Here is a 20,994-nt window from a genome sequence, read left to right as displayed (position 1 = left end):
CATTTTTTATATGTTACCAAGCAACGGCTTGGCAATGACCTTGCAATTGTCAGGCTTCGTATTATGTAGCTTCACAGTTACTGGATGTATTGGGAAGTCTGTCACAGCACAGAGCTTTAAAATTAATTACAAATACCATTTTCACCCGGTGATGTGGGGTGGGTCGGGGGAAGGGTCAGACTTTTGCTTTGGAACTTGACATCGCCCGTCTCCGCCCCTGCCTCAGCTCATCCGCTGCTGAAACCCTCATCCGTGCCTTTGTTACCTCCAGACTTGACTATTCCAATGCACTCCTGGCTGGCCTCCCACATTCTACCCGACGTAAACTAGAGGTGATCCAAAACTCGGCTGCCCCATGTCCTAACTCGCACCAAGTCCCACTCACCCATCACCCCCTGTGCTCACTGCCCCGTGTCCTAACTCGCACCAAGTCCCACTCACCCATCACCCCCTGTGCTCACTGACCCGTGTCCTAACTCGCACCGAGTCCCACTCACCCATCACCCGCTGTGCTCACTGCCCCGTGTCCTAACTCGCACCAAGTCCCACTCACCCATCACCCCCTGTGCTCGCTGACCCGTGTCCTAACTCGCACCAAGTCCCACTCACCCATCACCCCCTGTGCTCGCTGACCCGTGTCCTAACTCGCACCAAGTCCCACTCACCCATCACCCCCTGTGCTCACTGCCCCATTTCCTAACTCGCACCCAGTCCCACTCACCCATCACCCCCTGTGCTCACTGCCCCGTGTCCTAACTCACACCCAGTCCCACTCACCCATCACCCCCTGTGCTCACTGCCCCGTGTCCTAACTCGCACCCAGTCCCACTCACCCATCACCCCCTGTTCTCACTGCCCCGTGTCCTAACTCGCACCAAGTCCCACTCACCCATCACCCCCTGTGCTCGCTGACCCGTGTCCTAACTCGCACCCAGTCCCGCTCACCCATCACCCCCTGTGCTCGCTGACCCGTGTCCTAACTCGCACCCAGTCCCGCTCACCCATCACCCGCTATGCTCACTGACTCGTGTCCTAACTCGCACCCAGTCCCACTCACCCATCACCCCCTGTGCTCACTGCCCCGTGTCCTAACTCACACCCAGTCCCACTCACCCATCACCCCCTGTGCTCCCTGCCCCGTGTCCTAACTCGCACCAAGTCCCGCTCACCCATCACCCCCTGTGCTCCCTGCCCCGTGTCCTAACTCGCACCGAGTCCCGCTCACCCATCACCCACTATGCTCGCTGCCCCGTGTCCTAACTCGCACCGAGTCCCACTCACCCATCACCCCCTGTGCTCACTGACCTACATTGGCTCCTGGTTAAGCAACGCCTCAATTTTAAAATTCTCCCCTTGATTACAAATCCCTCCATGGCCCTCGCCCCTCCCCATCTCTGTAATCTCCTCCAGCCCCACAACCCCCCGAGATGTCTGCGATCCTCTAATTCTGCCCTCCTGACCATCCCTGATTATAATCTCTCCACCATCGGTGGCCATGCCTTCTGTTGCCTGGGCCCCAAGCTCTGGAACTCCCTCCCTAAACCTCTCTACCTCTCTTTCCTCCTTCAAGACGCTCCTTAAAACTTCCCTCTTTGACCAGGCTTTTGGTCGCCTGCGCTAATTTCTATTTATGTGGCTTTGTGTCAAATTCTTTTGTCTCATAACACTCCTGTGAAGCGCCGTGAAACGTTTCACTGCGTTAAAGGCGCTATATAAATACAAGTTGTTGTTGTTGTCAGACGGACATCAGATGGGAAGTGGGCCCCAACCATGTTGGTGATCGAGGCTCATTCTAATAAAATCCACAAGGTGCCAGCATTGAACAAGCTCGGACACACAGCTCGTCAATCGGGCTGCACGATCTTGGCCAAGCCCAGGAGGAGGCCTTCAGTCGCCTCCCGCGGACCGTGAACTTAGTCGGTTGTAAAGAGGTTCGGGACGTCCGGAGGTGGTGAACGGCGCTTCAGAAATCCACGCACCTTCTTTCATTGTTCTCCTTTTCCCAACGGAATACCGAAACTGCGCCAGGATCCTAAACATGGTTCATGGGATCCGCCAATTTCAATATATTCATAAGGCTCCGGTCTGTTTCGGGCTTGTGCTCTGACCGCCTGTTCCACGGGAATAGGAAGGAAAGAAGGATGGTTTAACGTCGCGTATGAAAGACGGCACCTCCGGCAGTGCAGCACTCCCTCAGCACTGCCCCTCCGGCAGTGCAGCACTCCCTCAGTACTGCCCCTCTGACAGTGCAGCATTCCCTCAGTACTGCCCCTCTGACAGTGCAGCACTCCCTCAGTACTGCCCCTCCAACAGTGCAGCACTCCCTCAGTACTGCCCCTCCGACAGTGTGGCGCTCCCTCAGTACTGCCCCTCCGACAGTGCAGCACTCCCTCAGTACTGCCCCTCCGACAGTGTGGCGCTCCCTCAGTACTGCCCCTCCGACAGTGCAGCACTCCTTCAGTACTGCCCCTCGGACAGTGCAGCACTCCCTCAGTACTGCCCCTCCGACAGTGCAGCGCTCCCTCAGTACTGCCCCTCTGACAGTGTAGCGCTCCCTCAGTACTGCCCCTCGGACAGTGCGGCACTCCCTCAGTACTGCCCCTCCGACAGTGCAGCGCTCCCTCAGTACTGCCCCTCCGACAGTGTAGCGCTCCCTCAGTACTACCCCTCCGACAGTGCGGCACTCCCTCAGTACTGCCCCTCCGACGGTGTGGCGCTCCCTCAGTACTGCCCCTCCGACAGTGCAGCACTCCCTCAGTACTGCCCCTCCGACAGTGCAGCCACAATGGTGGACGTTGGTATTAAATTTATTTCTTTAACAATATTCCTCACATTACCGACCCATTCCCGCTGAAAAATGGGGCATTGGTGAGTCAGAAATGTTGGAGCCTGGTCATCCAACACAGGATTTAGATCCTGAATATTCATGGGAATTCTTGTCGTTTATGAGAAATGACATTGACGCGCAGATACAGGAAGTACAAGAGGCAATCTGTTGAGACATGAGAGAGACACAGACAGATACCTCACGGCTTGTCCTATTAATAACTCATTACCAGGTGGTAATGAGTTTAAAGCTGGAAGTTTGCAAGGTGTTTGTTCGGAGCAGCATTCGTTATACCTGATGTCAGAATCGCTGGGATTGGGAAAAGGAAACGGGAAAAAAAGGACTTGCATTTATATAGCGCCTTTCTTGACCACCGGATTTCTCAAAGCGCTTTACAGTACACTGAAGTGCTTTTTCGAATGTAGTCACTGTTGTAATGTAGGAAACGCAGCAGCCAATTTGCGCACAGCAAGCTCCCACAAACTTGTGAGCAATGTGATAATGGCCAGATAATCTGTTTTTCTGCTATGTTGATTGAGAGAGAACTCTCCTGCTCTTCAACCAATAGTGCCATGGGATCTTTTACGCTCACCAATTGAGCACAGCCTCTTCACACACTAGGCGATTCACCATGTCATGGTATTGCATGACATTCATATGACCAGGTTTCGAGACAAATCAACATAGCAAATATCTGAATCTTGTATTTATAGCTAGATATTAGCGGAGTAATGGATTTCGATATACTAGGGTTATACAGTAGACTTTAGTGTCAATGGGTCAATATACTCAGAGATCTTGAGTATACAAGATTTATACTCAGTTTAACGTCTCATCCGACAGATGGATTCCTACTCACACTCACTATTATGTGACAACTGGCTGGGAAATACATGAGGCCGGGAGCTGCAACAGAATCAGGTGGTGACTGAATACCTTCTGTAAATGTGTCACTTGATGGGCTCCCCATCCACCTTCAACACTCACTCCCTCCACCACCGGCGCACCGTGGTTCAGTGTGTACCATCTACAAGATGCACTGCAGCAACTCGCCAAGGCTTCTTCGGCAGCACCTCCCAAACCCGCGACCTCCACCACCTAGAAGGACAAGGGCAGCAGGCACATGGGAACACCACCACCTCCACGTTCCCCTCCCAGTCACACACCATCCTGACTTGGAAATATATCGGCCGTTCCTTCATCGTCGCTGGGTCACAATCCTGGCACTCCCTCCCTAACAGCACTGTGGGAGCACCTTCACCACACGGACTGCAGCGGTTCAAGAAGGCAGCTCACCACCACCTTCTCAAGGGGCAGTTAGGGATGGGCAATAAATGCCGGCCTTGCCAGCGACATCCACATCCCAGAAACGAATATAAAAAAATCAATCTCTTGAAGGAAAGCTCTGACTAAATACATTCTAATTCTCAAGGGTAATCCGGCAAGACTTTGGATAATTCTTCCGATCCGCGCATCGCTGCTGTACAATTAACAAGCTGGGGAATGAAAGTAATCCTTTCTCATTACTGCAAAACAAAACTCTTTCTCCCAATACTGTGAGAGAGAGAAAAGAAAACGGCCTGGATTGTAACGTGGCCTGACTGCCCTTAAAATGGTGGTTGAGGGGCTTGCACCCCGTTCCTGACTCGCTCCCGCCTGCCAGCGCGGTAATTTCGTGCATAGACTGAGTCAGGGGCATTCCAGGCGAGGGACGATGATATCGGTGATAAGGCTAAGGGGCGATCTGATGGAAGTTTTCCGGATATTGAGGGGAACAGAGAGGGTAGACAGAGAGACACTGTTCCCGCTGGTTGGGGAGTCTGGGACTAGGGGCAGAGTCTAAACATTAGAGCCAGACCTTTCAGGAGTGAAATTAGGAAACACTTCGACACACACAGGGTGGGAGAGGTTTGCAACTCTCTTCCGCAAACGGCAATCGAAGCTGGATCAGTCGTTCATTTTAAATCGGGCACTGATAATCACTTAATGATTAAAGTAATCTAAGGGATATGGGCCCAAGGCGGGGATCTGGAGTTAGGTCACAGATCAGCCATTATCCCATCCACCGACACCTGGGAGTCCCTGGCCAAAGACCGCCCTAAGTGGAGGAAGTGCATCTGGGAGGGCGCTGAGCACCTCGAGTCTCGTCGCCGAGAGCATGCAGAAACCAAGCGCAGGCAGCGGAAGGAGCGTGCGGCAAACCAGTCCCACCCTCCCCTTCCCTCAACCAGTGTCTGTCCCACCTGTGACAGAGACTGTAATTCCCGTATTGGACTGTTCAGCCACCTAAGGACTGATTTTAAGAGTGGAAGCAAGTCTTCCTCGATTCCGAGGGGCTGCCTATGGTGGAATGGCGGAGCAGGCTCGAGGGGCTGAATGGCCTCCCCCTGACCCTATGTTCCTATGCCAGGATGGTGCAGCAAAATCTGTCAGGATTCGGCGGGTTGGTCAAGGTGAGTTTCTTTCCTAATTTGGTTGCCGGGGCCGACCGGCACGATGGGGCACGATGGCCAGTCACTAAACCCCACCGTCCCCATCCCCCCTAGTCTCGCCCATCCCCCGTGCAATGTATTTTCTTCCTGGGTTCTTTGCTTACGAATTCATAGCAACACATAACTATTCAGATCGAGTTGGTTTATTAGCCAAAGGTTTAACAATCGCACTACACATTACCGGTTCATCCACCAGGCTCACAACCATCTGCCCCATCGTGGATGCCCCGAACCCAACTGGCCGGGGTTTTATTGAGTCTTGTGAACATCATGTGACTGGCTAAACCACTCACAGTGCAACAGCTCTACAGATTAACAGATAAAGTCGAGTGCCCCTTATTCATCATCATAGGCAGTCCCTCGGAATCGAGGAAGACTTGCTTCCACTCTTAAAATGAGTCCTCAGGTGACTGAACAGTCCAATACGGGAATTACAGTCCCTGTCACAGGTGGGACAGACACTGGTTGAGGGAAAGGGAGGGTGGGACTGGTTTGCCGCACGTTCCTTCCGCTGCCTGCGCTTGGTTTCTGCATGCCCCCTTATTACAGGGACACTAGAACCCACAAATTAACAATCAAACTTTAAAGGAACCTGAACCAATGAAATTAAAATGTGGTTGCCGTGGGTGGTGATGCACTTCAGTCCCTCCGGTGCCCACCTCTCGCGGAAGGAGCGTACATTCCACCCGGGGTTAGGGTGGGGGATCAATCGCTAATATCCGAGTGACGCACCGGGAGCACGGACTGGACAATGAACCCTTCACGGCGGGGGGGTGGGTGTAGAGAGAGGGGGTTTCCCGCCCGACGCCCAGAGCGATCCGAGCTCAGATAGGGGCGAACATTACCCCTCACACCACAGCTCGGAAGCCTGTTTGCTGAGCCCACTCTTGGCCATTGTTGCCTTATTACGGTGTCACCTTCGTTAAGCAGTGTCGGTAATTTGATTTTATCCTGCCTTACCCATGCAATCATGTTCTGGAAGTTCAGATAATGGCGGAGCGTTTGGCAATACTTCACTGATTCTATCAGCGACACAGCCTGACTGCACTTCAATCCTCACCACTCAAACTGAAAGAATGCCTGGGGAGTAAAACCAAATCACGAAGAGCAGGAACATTACCATAAACCGGCTTCTGTATTAACCTGCTCATATAAACGGAACCACGCAGACAGCCCCCAGGCCGATTTTGACTATCATATTGATTCTTTCGGGTGAGACGTTAAACCGAGGCCCAGTCTGCTCTCTCAGGTGGATGTAAAAGATCCCACGGCACTATTTTGAAGAAGAGCAGGGGAGTTCTCCCCGGTGTCCTGGGGCCAATATTTATCCCTCAATCAACATCACTAAAACAGATTATCTGGTCATTATCACATTGCTGTGTGTGGGAGCTTGCTGTGCGCAAACTGGCTGCTGCGTTTCCCACATTACAACAGTGACTGCACTCCAACAGTACTTCATTGGCTGTAAAATGCTTTGGGACGTCTGGTGGTCATGAAAGGCGCTATATAAATGCAAGTCTTTATTTCTTTCTTAGTAGCTTGACCCATCCTGATTTCTGAAGTGCGTCCAAATCAGAAAATACTGCCCTGCATTGCCCGAAAGAATTCAGCAACTTTCTGAAATGTCACAAGGCGGGAGATATGGCTAAATCCTTCATTCACCGGCAGTGTGAAGATTTTTCTATTCTCAGGTGATTTAATTGTCTCCGTTTCCTCCAATCTTCCGTCCCTCCATGTGAGGGTCGAAGTCCTGGCTTGCGCTGAGTATTCACGAGGTCCTACTGCCTGATTATCGTGGCCTTCGGAAGCATCTTTCTCCAGTTTCTCCCCGACCTCCCCACGTGACCTCTCCGAGCTCATCCTGTCCGTGAGACCCACTTCCTGCTCCCTTGACCCTATTCCCACCAAACTGCTAACCACCCAACTTCCTTTTCTGGCTCCCATGTTAGCCGACGTTGTTAACGGGTTCTCTCTCCTCAGGTACTGCCCCCCTCTCCCTCAAATCTGCCGACATCACCCCCCTCCTCAAAAAAAAACAACCCTCAACCCCTCCGTCCTTGCAAACTACCGCCCCAAATCCAACCTTCCTTTCCTCTCCAAGATCCTTGAACGTGTTGTTGCCTCCAAAACCCGTGCCCATCTTTCCCGTATTCCATGTTTGAATGCCTCCTGTCATGTATTCAACTATCATTGTAACCCATGTATAAGCTGACCGAAGTTGGACACCTTGAGAACACTGACCACAAGGGGGCGAACTTGTGGGAGACCCTCCTAACCTGGACTTCCCGGTATAAAAGGGGAAGCTCCACCCACCTTCAGTCTCTTGAGGTTTTGGCAATAAAGGTTACTGGTCATAGAGTGACCTTCTCTCAAGTATGGGCCTCGTGTGCATTTATACTGTATAGTAAGGACATATCACTTCCAATCCGGTTTCCCCGCTTGCCACAGTACCGAAACGGCTCTCATCAAAGTCACAAATGACTTCCTTTGTGACTGTGACAAAGGTAAACTATCCCTCCTCGTCCTTCTCGACCTGTCTGCAGCCTTTGACACGGCTGACCACTCCATCCTCCTCCAACACCTCTCCACCATCGTCCAGCTGGGTGGGACTGCACTCGCCTGGTTCCATTCTTATCCATCTAATCGTAGCCAGGGCGCTTCACAGAAGCATAATCAGAGACAGTCTGACACCGAGCCACACGAGGAGATAGGAGGGCAGGTGACCCAAACATAGGTCAAAGAGCTAGCATCTTAAAGGAGGAGAGGAAGGTAGAGAGGCGGAGAGGTTTAGGGAGAGAATTCCAGAGCTTGGGGCCCAGGCAGCTGAAGGCACGGCCACCGATGGTGGAGCGATTATAATCAGGGATGCTCAGGAGGGCAGAATTAGAGGAGTGCAACATTGAGTGGGTTCATCCAGTCCCTCCAGGGTCTGCCACTCGCAATATCGCTGTTGCATTAGAAGCCAGATCAACTGTGCTTGTGGTAATTATTAGGCACCGAGAAGTTGGGGATGCTTAGGAACATAGGAACAGAGGATGAGGAGGAGGCCATTTAGCCCCTCGAGCCTGTTCCGAGGTGACCTCGCCTCCTGCAGCTGCGGTTGTTGACGCCCGGCGATGCTGCAGGGGGCGGGGGCGAATATTGCATCCGGGAGGGTAACGGGGCGAGGCAGGACGTCACGCTCTGCGGCGCGCTATAGAGTGAGCTGGTAAGTGTTAGCGCCTCAGTTTAACACCTCATCTGAAAGATGGCACCTTCGAAAGTGCGGCGCTCCCTCAGTACTGCCCCTCCGACAATGCGGCATTCCCTCAGTACTGCCCCTCCGACAGTGCGGCACTTCCACAGCACTGCCCCTCCAATAGTGCAGCGCTCCCTCAGTACTGCCCCTCCGACAGTGCGGCATTCCCTCAGTACTGCCCCTCCGACAGTGCAGCGCTCCCTCAGTACAGCACCTCCGACAGTGCAGCACTCCCTCAGTACGGCCCCTCCGACAGTGCAGCACTCCCTCACTACTGCCCCTCCGAAAGTGCAGCACTCCCTCAGTACTGCCCCTCCGACAGTGCTGCTCTCCCTCAGTACTGCCCCTCCGACAGTGCAGCACTCCCTCAGAACTGCCCCTCCGACAGTGCGACGCTCCTTCAGTACTGCCCCTCCGACAGTACGGCGCTCCCTCAGTACGGACCCTCCGACAGTGCAGCACTCCCTCAGCATTGCCCCTCCGACAGTGCAGCACTCCCTCAGTACTGCCCCTCCGACAGTGCGGCACTCCCTCAGTACTGCCCCTCCGACAGTGCGGCGCTCCCTCATTACTGCCCCTCCGACAGTGCGGTGCTCCCTCAGTACTGCCCCTCCGACAGAGCGGCGCTCCCTCAGTACTGCCCCTCCGACAGTACGGCACTTCCACAGTACTGCCCCTCCAACAGTGCAGCACTCTCTCAGTACTGCCCCTCCGACAGTGCGGCACTCCCTCAGCACTGCCCCTCCGACAGTGCAGCACTCCCTCAGTACTGCCCCTCCGACAATGCAGCACTCCCTCAGTACTGCCCCTCCGACAGTGCGGCGCTCCCTCAGTACGGTCCCTCCGACAGTGTGGCGCTCCCTCAGTACTGCCCCTCCGACAGTGCGGCGCTCCCTCAGCACTGCCTCTCCGACAGTGCGGTGCTCCCTCAGTACGGCCCCTCCGACAGTGCGGCGCTCCCTCAGTACTGCCTCTCCGACAGTGCGGCACTCCCTCAGAACTGCCCCTCCGACAGTGCAATGCTCCTTCAGTACTGCCCCACCGACAGTGCAGCACTCCCTCAGTCGGCCCCTCCGACAGTGCGGCACTCCCTCAGTACTGCCCCTCCGACAGTGTGGCACTTCCACAGTACTGCCCCTCCAACAGTGCAGCACTCCCTCAGTACTGCCCCTCCGACAGTGCGGCACTTCCACAGTACTGCCCCTCCAACAGTGCAGCACTCTCTCAGTACTGCCCCTCCGACAGTGCGGCACTCCCTCAGTACTGCCCCTCCGACAGTGCAGCACTCCCTCAGTACGGCCCCTCCGACAGTGCAGCGCTCCCTCAGTACTGCCCCTCCGACAGTGCGGCGCTCCCTCAGCACTGCCTCTCCGACAGTGCGGCGCTCCCTCAGTACTGCCCCTCCGACAGTGCGGCGCTCCCTCAGTACTGCCCCTCCGACAGTGCGGTGCTCCCTCAGTACTGCCCCTCCGACAGTGCGGCGCTCCCTCAGTACTGCCCCTCCGACAGTGCGGCACTTCCACAGTACTGCCCCTCCGATAGTGCAGCACTCTCTCAGTACTGCCCCTCCGACAGTGCGGCACTCCCTCAGTACTGCCCCTCCGACAGTGCAGCACTCCCTCAGTACTGCCCCTCCGACAATGCAGCACTCCCTCAGTACTGCCCCTCCGACAGTGCGGCGCTCCCTCAGTACTGCCCCTCCAACAGTGCGGTGCTCCCTCAGTACTGCCCCTCCAACAGTGCGGCACTCCCTCAGTACTGCCCCTCCGACAGTGCAGCACTCCCTCAGTACTGCCCCTCCGACAGTGCGGTGCTCCCTAAGTACTGCCTCTCCGACAGTGCGGTGCACCCTAAGCACTGCACTGTGAGTGTCAGCCTTGATTTTTGTGCTCAAGTCTCTGAAGTGGGCCTTGAACCCAGAACCTTCTGAATCAGAGGCGAGGGTGCTACCAATGTAGTATATAAATTAAGCAAAAGCTGTCTTTTTGAGAGTAAGAAAATGTCAACAGAAAGTCCATTGAAAACGATGTTAAAAATTTTGCAGAGCTGCGGGGAAAGGCCGGGGAGGGGGCCTGGCTGAGGTGCTCTTGCAGAGAGCCGGCACGGGCTTGACGGGCCGAATGGCCTCCTCCTGTGCTGTAACCGGTCTACAATTCTGGGCTAATTATCTCAACTTTGCACTGCTCAGAGCACAGATTAGTAATTCAGACACGTGCCTAATGATCAGAAAACTGTCTGCTTTATGCACCTGAGTATCTGATGTTTGCACCCAGTGGGTTGAGGGTCACAGCTGGGAGCGCAGAGTTGGAAAATGCCTCACAATACGTATAAACAGAGTTTGCAGAGAAACATCCATAGGGCTTTGCCAGGATACATCACTCAAAGGATGGTGTGTGACTGGGAGGGGAACGTGGAGATGGTGGTGTTCCCATGCACCTGCTGTCCTTGTCTTTCTAGGTGGTAGAGGTCGCGGGTTTGGGAGGTGCTGAGAGTACATTCAGTCTGGTCTTCAGACAACTCGAGAGGAGCTCGGTACAGCATCATCATCATCATAGGCAGTCCCTCGGAATCGAGGAAGACTTGCTTCCACTCTTAAAGTGAGTTCTCAGGTGGCTGAACAGTCCAATACGAGAACCACGGTCCCTGTCACAGGTGGGACAGACAGTGGTTGAGGGAAAGGGTGGGTGGGACTGGTTTGCCGCACGCTCCTTCCGCTGCCTGCGCTTGGTTTCTGCATGCTCTCGGCGACGAGACTCGAGGTGCTCAGCGCCCTCCCGGATGCACTTCCTCCACTTAGGGCGGTCTTTGGCCAGGGACTCCCAGGTGTCGGTGGGGATGTTGCACTTTATCAGGGAGGCTTTGAGGGTGGTCCCTTGTAACGTTTTCTCTGCCCACCTGGAGCTCGTTTGCTGTGTAGGAGTTCCGAGTAGAGCGCTTGCTTTGGGAGTCTCGTGTCTCGCATGCGGACAATGTGACCTGCTCAGCGGAGCTGGTCGAATGTGGTCAGTGCTTCGATGCTGGGGCTGTTGGCCTGGTCGAGGACGCTGATGTTGGTGCGTCTGTCCTCCCAGGGGATTCGCAGGATCTTGCGGAGACATCGTTGGTGGTATTTCTCCAGCAACTTGAGGTGCCTACTGTACATGGTCCACATCTCTGAGCCATACAGGAGGGCGGGTATCACTACAGCCCTGTAGACCATGAGCTTGATGGCAGATTTGAGGACCTGGTCTTCGAACACTCTTTTCCTCGGTGGCCAAAGGCTGCACTGGCGCACTGGAGGCGGTGTTGAATCTCGTCGTCAATGTCTGCTCTTGTTGATAAGAGGCTCCTGAGGTATGGGAAATGGTCCACTTTGTCCAGGGCTGCGTCGGTACAGCAACATCATGAAGGTGTAGAGAGGAGGATTATTGGTTTCTGAGCTTTGCGGTGAACAGATTAAGCGCTGAAACAATTTGGTCACCTAACTTCATTCGGCCAAATGGCCTATTTTGCTTCAGTGATGAAATGAGGCTGGACATTGGCTGGACATTGTACAAATTCACAAACATTTTGCTTTCTTTTTTTTGGAAACTGCCCAAAAAATAGTTTTGAAGAACAACATGTTCTCTACGGAATACTTTGCCTCACGATTATGGTATGTCGACCTGATCCCAAGGGCATCTTTTATGAATTCTCCCCCCAACGTGAGCACATTTTGTAGAACCATCGTATGAAGCAGCACGGGAGAGGCCATTCGGCCCATCGAGTCTGCGCCGGCTCGTTCGAAGAGCGACCCAGCCAGTCCCCCTCCCCCGCCCTTTCCCCGTAGCCCTGCGATATTCTATCCTTCAGCTACTTATCCAACTCCCTTTTGAAAGCCGTGATTGAGTCTGTTTCCACCACCCGCTCAGGCAGCGCATTCCAGATCCTAACCACTCGCTGCGTAAAAACGTTTTCCCTCGTGTCGCCTTTGGTTCTTCTGCTGATCGCCTTAAATCTGTGTCCTCTGGTTCTCCACCCTTCCACCAATGGGAACAGTTTCTCTCTCTCTACTCTGTCCAGGCCCCTCATGATTTTGAACACCTCGATCAAATCTCCTCTCAACCTTCTCTGCTCCAAGGAGAACAACCCCAGCTTCTCCAGTCTATCCCCGTCACTGAAGTCCCTCATCCCTGGAACCATTCTCGTCAATCTCCCCTGCACCCTCTCTCAGGCCTTCACATCCTTCCTAAAGTGTGGTGCCCAGAATTGGACACAACACTCCAGCTAGGGCAGAACCAGTGTTTTATATCAGTTTAGCGTAACTTCCTGGTGTCTGTCCTCTATGCCTCTATTTATAAAGCCCAGGATCCTGTATGCTTTACTAACTGCTTTGTTGACCTGTCTTGCCACCTTCAAAGATTTGTGCACAAAGCACCCCAGGTCTCTCTGTTCGTGCAGCCCCTTTAACATTGTACCATTTAGTATCAAAGCAAGCGCTCTACTAGGAACTCCTTCACAGCAAGCGAGCCCCAGGTGGGCAGAGGAAACGTTACAAGGACACCCTCAAAGCCTCCCTGATAAAGTGCAACATCCCCACCGACACCTGGGAGTCCCTGGCCAAAGACCGCCCTAAGTGGAGGAAGTGAATCCGGGAGGGCGCTGAGCACCTCGAGTCTCGTCGCCGAGAGCATGCAGAAACCAAGCGCAGGCAGCGGAAGGAGCGTGCGGCAAACCGGTCCCACCCTCCCTTTCCCTCAACCACTGTCTGTCCCACCTGTGACAGGGACTGTGGTTCTCGTATTGGACTGTTCAGTCACCTGAGAACTCATGTCAAGAGTGGAAGCAAGTCTTCCTCGATTCCGAGGGATTGCCGATGATAATGATGACTGTGATGTATGTAGCACTCAAATCACTGACTCCACACGGTCTGGTGTTGTAGTAACTGCTGTGACCTTCGTCCTTTATTGTGTAACTCCAGAGTGACTCTCGGGTGTGGTGGGCAGCCTTTTATACTCTGTCTCGCAGGTACTTCCCGGTCTCCCACCACAGCGCCCTCTGTGGCGCCCCATTGTACTTATACATTCAATGTACCTGGACAATACATAACAGTGACGATGATGACTTTGTGTGTATATGGTCTCTCCTTGTTCTTCCTACCAAAATGTATCACCTTGTATATTAGAGTGAGGAGTTCATCTACTAGAGGGATGAGATTCAATGACCCGTCTCGCCCGTGACATTTTCTTATGTGCTTCTGTTCAGCTCAGTTTACAAAACTGAACCATTTAAGTCAAGGAATCTTGGTTATGAGTGCAAGCAGCAAGTGAAGAAAGGGCACAGCACATGCTCTTTTGATCAAAACTGCTCGAATATATTGCACGCACCATTCCTCATCCCATCTCCACCGGCCTCACGCGCCCCTCGACAATTCCTGCCTCAATCACCCAGATGTCTGCATCCGTCACAAAACCTGGCCCGGATTTCTTACAAAGCGAGAGTTAGGTCAAATGCTGCTCTGTTCTGCTGTTCACCAAAGAGGTCTCTTGGTGTTGCATTTCTTCAGCAGACGTCCTGTGAAGGATATCACCACATTACACTCCATTATAGTGTCGCCTGTGGCTCTCTGGGCGGGCCACATTGTCTGCATGCCAGACCCGAGTCTCCCAAAGCAAGCGCTTTACTCGGAATTCCTACACGGCAAGCGAGCCCCAGGTGGGCAGAGGAAACGTTACAAGGGACACCCTCAAAGCCTCCCTGATAAAGTGCAACATCCCCACCGACACCTGGGAGTCCCTGGCCAAAGACCGCCCTAAGTAGAGGAAGTGCATCCGGGAGGGCACTGAGCACCTCGAGTCTCATCGCCGAGAGCATGCAGAAACCAAGCGCAGGCAGCGGAAGGAGCGTGCGGCAAACCAGTCCCACCCTCCCCTTCCCTCAACCACTGTCTGTCCCACCTGTGACAGAGACTGTGGTTCCCGTATTGGACTGTTCAGCCACCTGAGAACTCATTTTAAGAGTGGAAGCAAGTCTTCCTCGATTCCGAGGGACTGCCTATGATGATGAGTGGGCAACTCCCTCGCCTCTGGGTCAGAAGGTTGTGGGTTCAAGTCCCACACCAGGGACTTTCAGATGAGACGTTAAACCGAGGCCCCGTCTGCTCTCTCAGGTGGATGTAAAAGATCCCATGGCACTATTTTGAAGAAGAGCAGGGGAGTTCTCCCCGGTGTCCTGGGGCCAATATTTATCCCTCAATCAACATCACTAAAACAGATTATCTGGTCATTATCACATTGCTGTGTGTGGGAGCTTGCTGTGCGCTAGTTGGCTGCCGCGTTTCCCACATTATAACAGTGACTACACTTGAAAAGTACTTCATTGGCTGTAAAGCGCTTTGGGACGGCCGGTGGTCATGAAAGGCGCTATATAAATGCAAGTCTTTCTTTCTTCTCACACTGCCATCGTTGGCTGGCACTGTGCTGATTCTATCGCTACGGTAACAGCATATGTTATGATGAGGTGTTTCCATAGTCACACTTACTCTCATCAGCTACTGCAACATCCTATTGTCAGCATCAAATCTGGGCAGTGCAATTTAACCTTGATAAAACAACAGCTTTTATTCCTGCTCTGATCCATATACCCGCCCCCACCCACCCATGTTAGCTCGGTACAGGAGAGGTTGAAACACACAAGATTCTGAGGGGGATTGACAGGGTAGATGCTGAGAGGATGTTTCCCCCGGGCTGGGGAGTCTAGAACCAGGGGTCACAGTCTCAGGATAAGGGGTCGGCCATTTAGGACTGAGATGTGGAGGAATTTCTTCACTCAGAGGGTGGTGAATCTTTGGAATTCTCTGCCCCAGAGGGCTGTGGATGCTGAGTCGTTGAGTATATTCAAGGCTGAGATCGGTAGATTTTTGGACTCTCGGGGAATCGAGGGATATGGGGATCGGGCGGGAAAGTGGAGTTGAGGTCGAAGATCAGCCGTGATCTTATTGAATGGTGGAGCAGGCTCGAGGGGCCGAATGGCCGACTCCTGCTCCTGATTCTGATGTTCTGAGAGCATAAATTTCCCATACGCCCGAACAAAAATGTACGCTCATGCCCTCTCACATACTTTACAACCGATGAAGTGGTTTCGACGTGTCGTCACCATTGTTGTATCGGTGGCAGCAATCTGTGCATGGCCCCGTCTCCAATACAACAACTGAAAGGGCAGATAAGCAGCTTTACTGGTGTTGATGGTTGTGGAAGGAATGTTGGCCAGGACGCTGGGAAAACTCCCGTCTCTTCTTTAATGTTTCTGTCCACCTGAGCAGACAGACGAGGCCACGATTTAACGCCTCTCCCTTCCACTGTGCCGTCACCGAGACAATTTGCCGAGGATCCAGCTTTGGCCGCTCCTCTTCCTCATCTGTCCCTTGGTGACGTTATCCTCAGACCACGGGGACGGTGGCACCGTGGGTGCTCCGGTTTCTGTGAGAGTGTGGATTGAGGCAAGCGATAACTCAGATTCCGCCAGCTATTGTCAACCGCAACACAAAGAAATAAGGCCAAAGGTCAGGGCTTTAGTTTCTCAGGGGGCCGAATTTGGTCCAAAGTGCCGTCGATGGCCGCCGAGGTCCCGGACGGTAGTTTTGGCGGCGTTTTCATCGCCCAGGTCCCTCGCAGGTCGGCAAATGGACGACGTACGCCGGCAATCTGGGCGGCAGCCGGCGGGAGGTCTCATTCTCGGCGGCAGAGGCGCTTGCCGCCCAAGTGCCGCTGAGGATGGAGTCGGGCCCCACGGAGGGGCGAAGACCTGAAAACAAAAATCTTCAGGAAAAAATGTTAAAACTATCAGAAGACCTTCAGGGGACCCCCCATGCAGGTAAGTGGCTGTGGGAAAAAAAACAATATAAAATGTTCACTTACCCTTTTTTTCAGGTCCTTCAGACTCACCGTCGGGGACAGATCGGCCTCCAGCCCCCGTTCTGCCCCCGTTCTGCCCCCGTTCTGCCGCCAACTCCCGCCCGCAGGAATCTGGGAGCTCGGCGGACGGGAGCTCAGTTGCGCCACTCGGCTGTCCGCTGACGTCGGCAGGCGGTTCCCGGTGGCTCTCCCCTCCCGCCAGCACCAGGCCACCCCGAAAGTGGCACTGGGCGGGTCTTCCTCAGGAATATCGGCGGCAGTGGGCGGCAGTGATCAATTTCGGCCCCGAAATGGTTTATTTATGCGGTGAGCTGCGGGAATACAAAACAGGGAAATCAATACTAGGTTTCCTGTGATTCATCAGCAAGGGTGGTGATACTTGAGAACAGGTTCAAAAATCTAAGAACAACCCAATAACGAGGCAATAAAGGATGAAAATATTCCCTTAATGGTGGTTCTGGAGAGGGTCACATTAACCGGGAGCAAATTCTCTCCCCTGTCCAAGTGCCTTAAAATGTCTCCTGGAGCCTGAATGATAAACTAAACGACGATGTCTCGGGGAGACCAGCACAGCGGTTATGTTACTGGGCCAGTAATCCCGAGGCATGGACTAATGATCCAGAGACATGAGTTCAAATCCCACGGTAGCTGGGGAATTTAAATTCAGTTAATTAAATAAATTTGGAATAAAAAGCCAGTGTCAGTAATGGTGACCATGGAACTGCCGAATTGTCGAAAAAAACCCGTCTGGTTCACTGATCTTATTTAGGGAAGGAAATCTGCCGCCCTTACCTGGTCTGGCCGGTATGTTGACCCTTAACTGCAAATGGAGGCTCACCACCACCTTCTCGAGGGCAGTTATGGCTGGGCAATAAATGCCGGCCTTGCCAGCGACACCCACATCCCAGGAACGCATTTGTTTTAAAGCTGGGGTCAGGTTCCCACGGATGACACCCACCCTCTCACGACCCGCCCACTGCCTCGGTATTTTCAGACTGCTCGTCCAACACCCAGTCTTGGCAGAGGCCCAGTTTCCTCCAGCTAAGCATTGGAAAGATCAAACATCAATATCCCTTTTCACAAGCCCCGAATTCCAGCCCCGTACCTGGACACTGTCTCTGGCTGAACCACACGGTTCGCAACCCTTCACGCAACCCTGACCCTGAACACAGCGACGGAGTCCATCATCATCATCATAGGCAGTCCCTCGGAATCGAGGAAGACTTGCTTCCACTCCTGAAGTGAGTCCAATACGAGAGCCACAGACCCTGTCACAAGTGGGACAGATAGTCGTCGGGGGAAGGGGTGGGTGGGACAGGTTTACTGCATGTGCCTGCGCTTCATGCTCACGGCGTTGAGACTCGAGGTGCTCAGCGCCCTCCCGGATGCACTTCCTCCACTTAGGGCAGTCTTCAGCCAGGGACTCCCAGGTGTCGATGGGGATGTTGCATTTTATCAGGGAGGCTTTGAGGGTGTCCTTGTAACGTTTCCGCTGCCCACTTTTGGCGAGTTCTGAGTAGAGCGCTTGCTTTGGGAGTCTCGAACAATGTGGCCTGCCCAGCGGAGCTGATCGAGTGCGGTCAGTGCTTTGATGCTGGGGATGTTGGCCTGGTCGGGGTCGCTAATGTTGGTGCGTCTGGCCTCCCAGGGGATTTGCAGGATCTTGCGGAGATATCGTTGGTGATATTTCTCCAGCGACTTGAGGTGGCTATTGTACATGGTCCATGTCTCTGAGCCATACAGGAGCATTCCCTCTCCGTCACATGGCCCGTCAGCAACCACCTCCAGAGTGTCAGCCGCCTCTGCTACTGCCTCAGCCTCTTCCATGTCAGTGTGGCTCAGTGGGCAGCACCCTCGCCTCGGAGTCAGAAGGTCGTGGGTTCAAATCCCACTCCAGGGACTTGAGCACAAAAATCTAGGCTGACACTCCCAATGCAGTACTGAGGGAGCGCTGCACTGTCGGAGGGGCAGTACTGAGGGAGTGCTGCACTGTCGGAGGGGCAGTACTGAGGGAGTGCTGCACTGTCGGAGGGGCAGTACTGAGGGAGTGCTGCACTGTCGGAGGGGCAGTACTGAGGGAGCGCTGCACTGTCGGAGGGGCAGTACTGAGGGAGCGCCACACTGACGGAGGGGCAGTACTAAGGGAGCACTGCCCTGTCAGAGGGGCAGTACTGAGGAAGCGCCGCACTGTCGGAGGAGCAGTACTGAGGGAGCACTGCACTGTCGGAGGGGCAGTACTGAGGGAGCACCGCACTGTCGGAGGGGCAGTACTGAGGGAGTGCTGCACTGTCAGAGGGTCAGTACTGAGGGAGTGCCGCACTGTCAGAGGGGCAGTACTGTGGGAGCACTGCACTATTGATGGAGCAGTACTGAGGGAATGTTGCACTTTTGGAGGTGCCGTCTTTCGGATGAGACGTTAAACCGAGGCCCCATCTACCCTCTCAGGTGAACGTAAAAGATTCCATGACACTATTTTGAAGAAGAACAGGGGCGTTATCCCCGGTGTCCTGGGGCCAATAATTATCCCTCAATCAACATCACTAAAACAGATTATCTGGTCATTATCACATTGCTGTTTGTGGGAGCTTGCTGTGCGCAAATTGGCTGCCGCGTTTCCCACATTACAACAGTGACTGCACTTCAAAAAATACTTCATTGGCTGTAAAGCGCTTTGGGTCATCCGGTGGCTGTGAAAGGCGCTATAGAAATGCAAGTTTTTCTTTTTTTAAATTACCCTTTTAGATAATGCAAAGGGAAAATGGGTTTAACAAATGAAATGAGTGACAGATAAGACAAAATGTTTTCTACCCTTTCTGTTAACTCCTCCTCCCGAAAAAGAGAGCCTGAATTTGCAGTGTCGGTATGAAAAATGTTTCATATCATTTTTTTTTAAAGTGCAAATAATTAAAATGATTGCAGTCAGGCTGAAATGGAACTGGTAACAGCAAGGGAGTGCCGGGCTCCCAGTCCCAGGTTCCAGCAGCCAAGCTGGGTTTACAATTTACAGTTGCACATTCGGAAATATAAACAATTATATTCATGTGTGTAAGAACGAAAACACGGATGTTTGGCAAAGAAATTGTTTTGTCTCTAGCTGCACAAGTCGAGGAATGTGCAGAATGTTTTCTGCAGGTTGCAAAATAGTATCAGGCTCGGTGCTGAGGCTTTAAGAGAGGCTGGTGTTCGCAGGATTGTGTTCAGTGGCAGAAGGCTGGTGGAGAGATTGCAGCTGGTGGGTTTTATGTCTGGCACTGCACACACAGGGAGAGAGGGGGAGAGGACCTCCTTGCTCCGCACTCTGCTCCCGGGACAGCCCTGATACCATGCAGTGTGCAGGGAGAGGGCCATGCTGACCACTCAACTCCTGGCTGTGCTTCTGGCTCTGGTGGTCGCCACCAGCCTCCCGTCTTCCAGGAGCTGGGGCGAAGAGATCTTCTTGCTGCAGCCCAACGCCACTTCTCTCAACTTCTCGCTGGCGGCTCCGCTGGGGCTGGAGCCCGGCTCCCCGACCCCGGCCAAGGCTGAAGCCCAAGATCTCGCCCCACGGGCCAACCACTGCAACTTGACCGTGCTCAGGCTGGTGGCCACCTCGCTTCTGGCCCGTTGGGAGAGGTCGCTCGGCTTCAACTGCGATGTCCTGCTCTTCAGCACCAACAACAACGCCAGGTCCTTCTTCTCGGCGGCGTTCAGCAGGGTCTTCCCCCCGCTCACCATTGACCATGTCGGGGTAGGAGGGGGAGGGCAGCAGGAGTTCAAGCTGTGCGTCGGATGCGAGGGCAACAAGGGCAGGAGATCTGGCCGCGGGAGGACTTCCCTCCAGGGGCAGCAGGTCAACTTCTGCTGCCTGGACTTCAGCCTGGAGGAGCTGAGGTGGGACACGGGCTGGAGGCTCAACCGCAAGCCCATCGAGTCCACCCTGGTGGCCTGCTTCATGACCATGGTCATCATCATCTGGAGTGTGGCTGCCTTGATCTGGCCGGTGCCCATCATCGCCGGCTTCCTCCCCAACGGCATGGAGCAGAGGAGAGGCTGAAGGTTGGAGGGTCCACCAAGGGAGATTCTGGGCGTCCCTACCACCACGTCCAGAGAGGGCAGCTCAGACACAGGGCGATCGATGGCTTCTCTCTCCCTCTACAACTGGTTTTTTTTGGGGGGGCCCTCAGAAGACAACCTGGCAACATAACTGCTTGATCCAGAGAAAAGGAGTTGAACACATCAACAAGGGAGGTTCCCTGTGCACACCGGCAGGAGCCTGGTCTTATGGAGTCACAGTTGGATTTGTAAGTTGGACTTATCTGGGGCTGGTGGGTGGGGGGGGCGAGAGAGCTGGAGGGGGGGGGGAAACCCAACATTTGTTGCATTGAACTCATGGAGAGCAGACTTGTACATGTGTATTTTCAGGAGACTACAGGTAATAAATAAGTATTGAAGATCAGTTGCTTCCCTACTCCAGTCGAGCTCTGGTGAACAGCACTATTATTTTATGTGTGTGTGTGTGTTTCCCCGAACCGCAAACACATAGGATGCCTGTCAAAAGACTTGCCTTTTATATTTAGTACTTTTTCC

The 20,994-nt window shown here is 53.7% G+C and overlaps 1 protein-coding gene across 1 annotated transcript; it reads left to right on the top strand.

Annotated features, from left to right (window-relative positions):
- The first annotated feature begins 19,461 nt into the window (after nucleotides 1-19,461).
- Nucleotides 19,462-20,723, top strand: LOC139263742 (transmembrane protein 158). The gene has a single exon (XM_070879775.1). The coding sequence runs from the start codon at nucleotides 19,775-19,777 to the stop codon at nucleotides 20,459-20,461; it is 687 nt and encodes a 228-aa protein (XP_070735876.1). The 5' UTR covers nucleotides 19,462-19,774; the 3' UTR covers nucleotides 20,462-20,723.
- The last annotated feature ends 271 nt before the right edge of the window (nucleotides 20,724-20,994 follow it).

Source organism: Pristiophorus japonicus, chromosome 5 (genome assembly GCF_044704955.1).
Source record: "Pristiophorus japonicus isolate sPriJap1 chromosome 5, sPriJap1.hap1, whole genome shotgun sequence".
NCBI classification, from domain to species: Eukaryota; Metazoa; Chordata; class Chondrichthyes; family Pristiophoridae; genus Pristiophorus; species Pristiophorus japonicus.
Note: the sequence above shows the minus strand (reverse complement) of the source record. Positions and strands in the feature narration are given on the sequence as shown.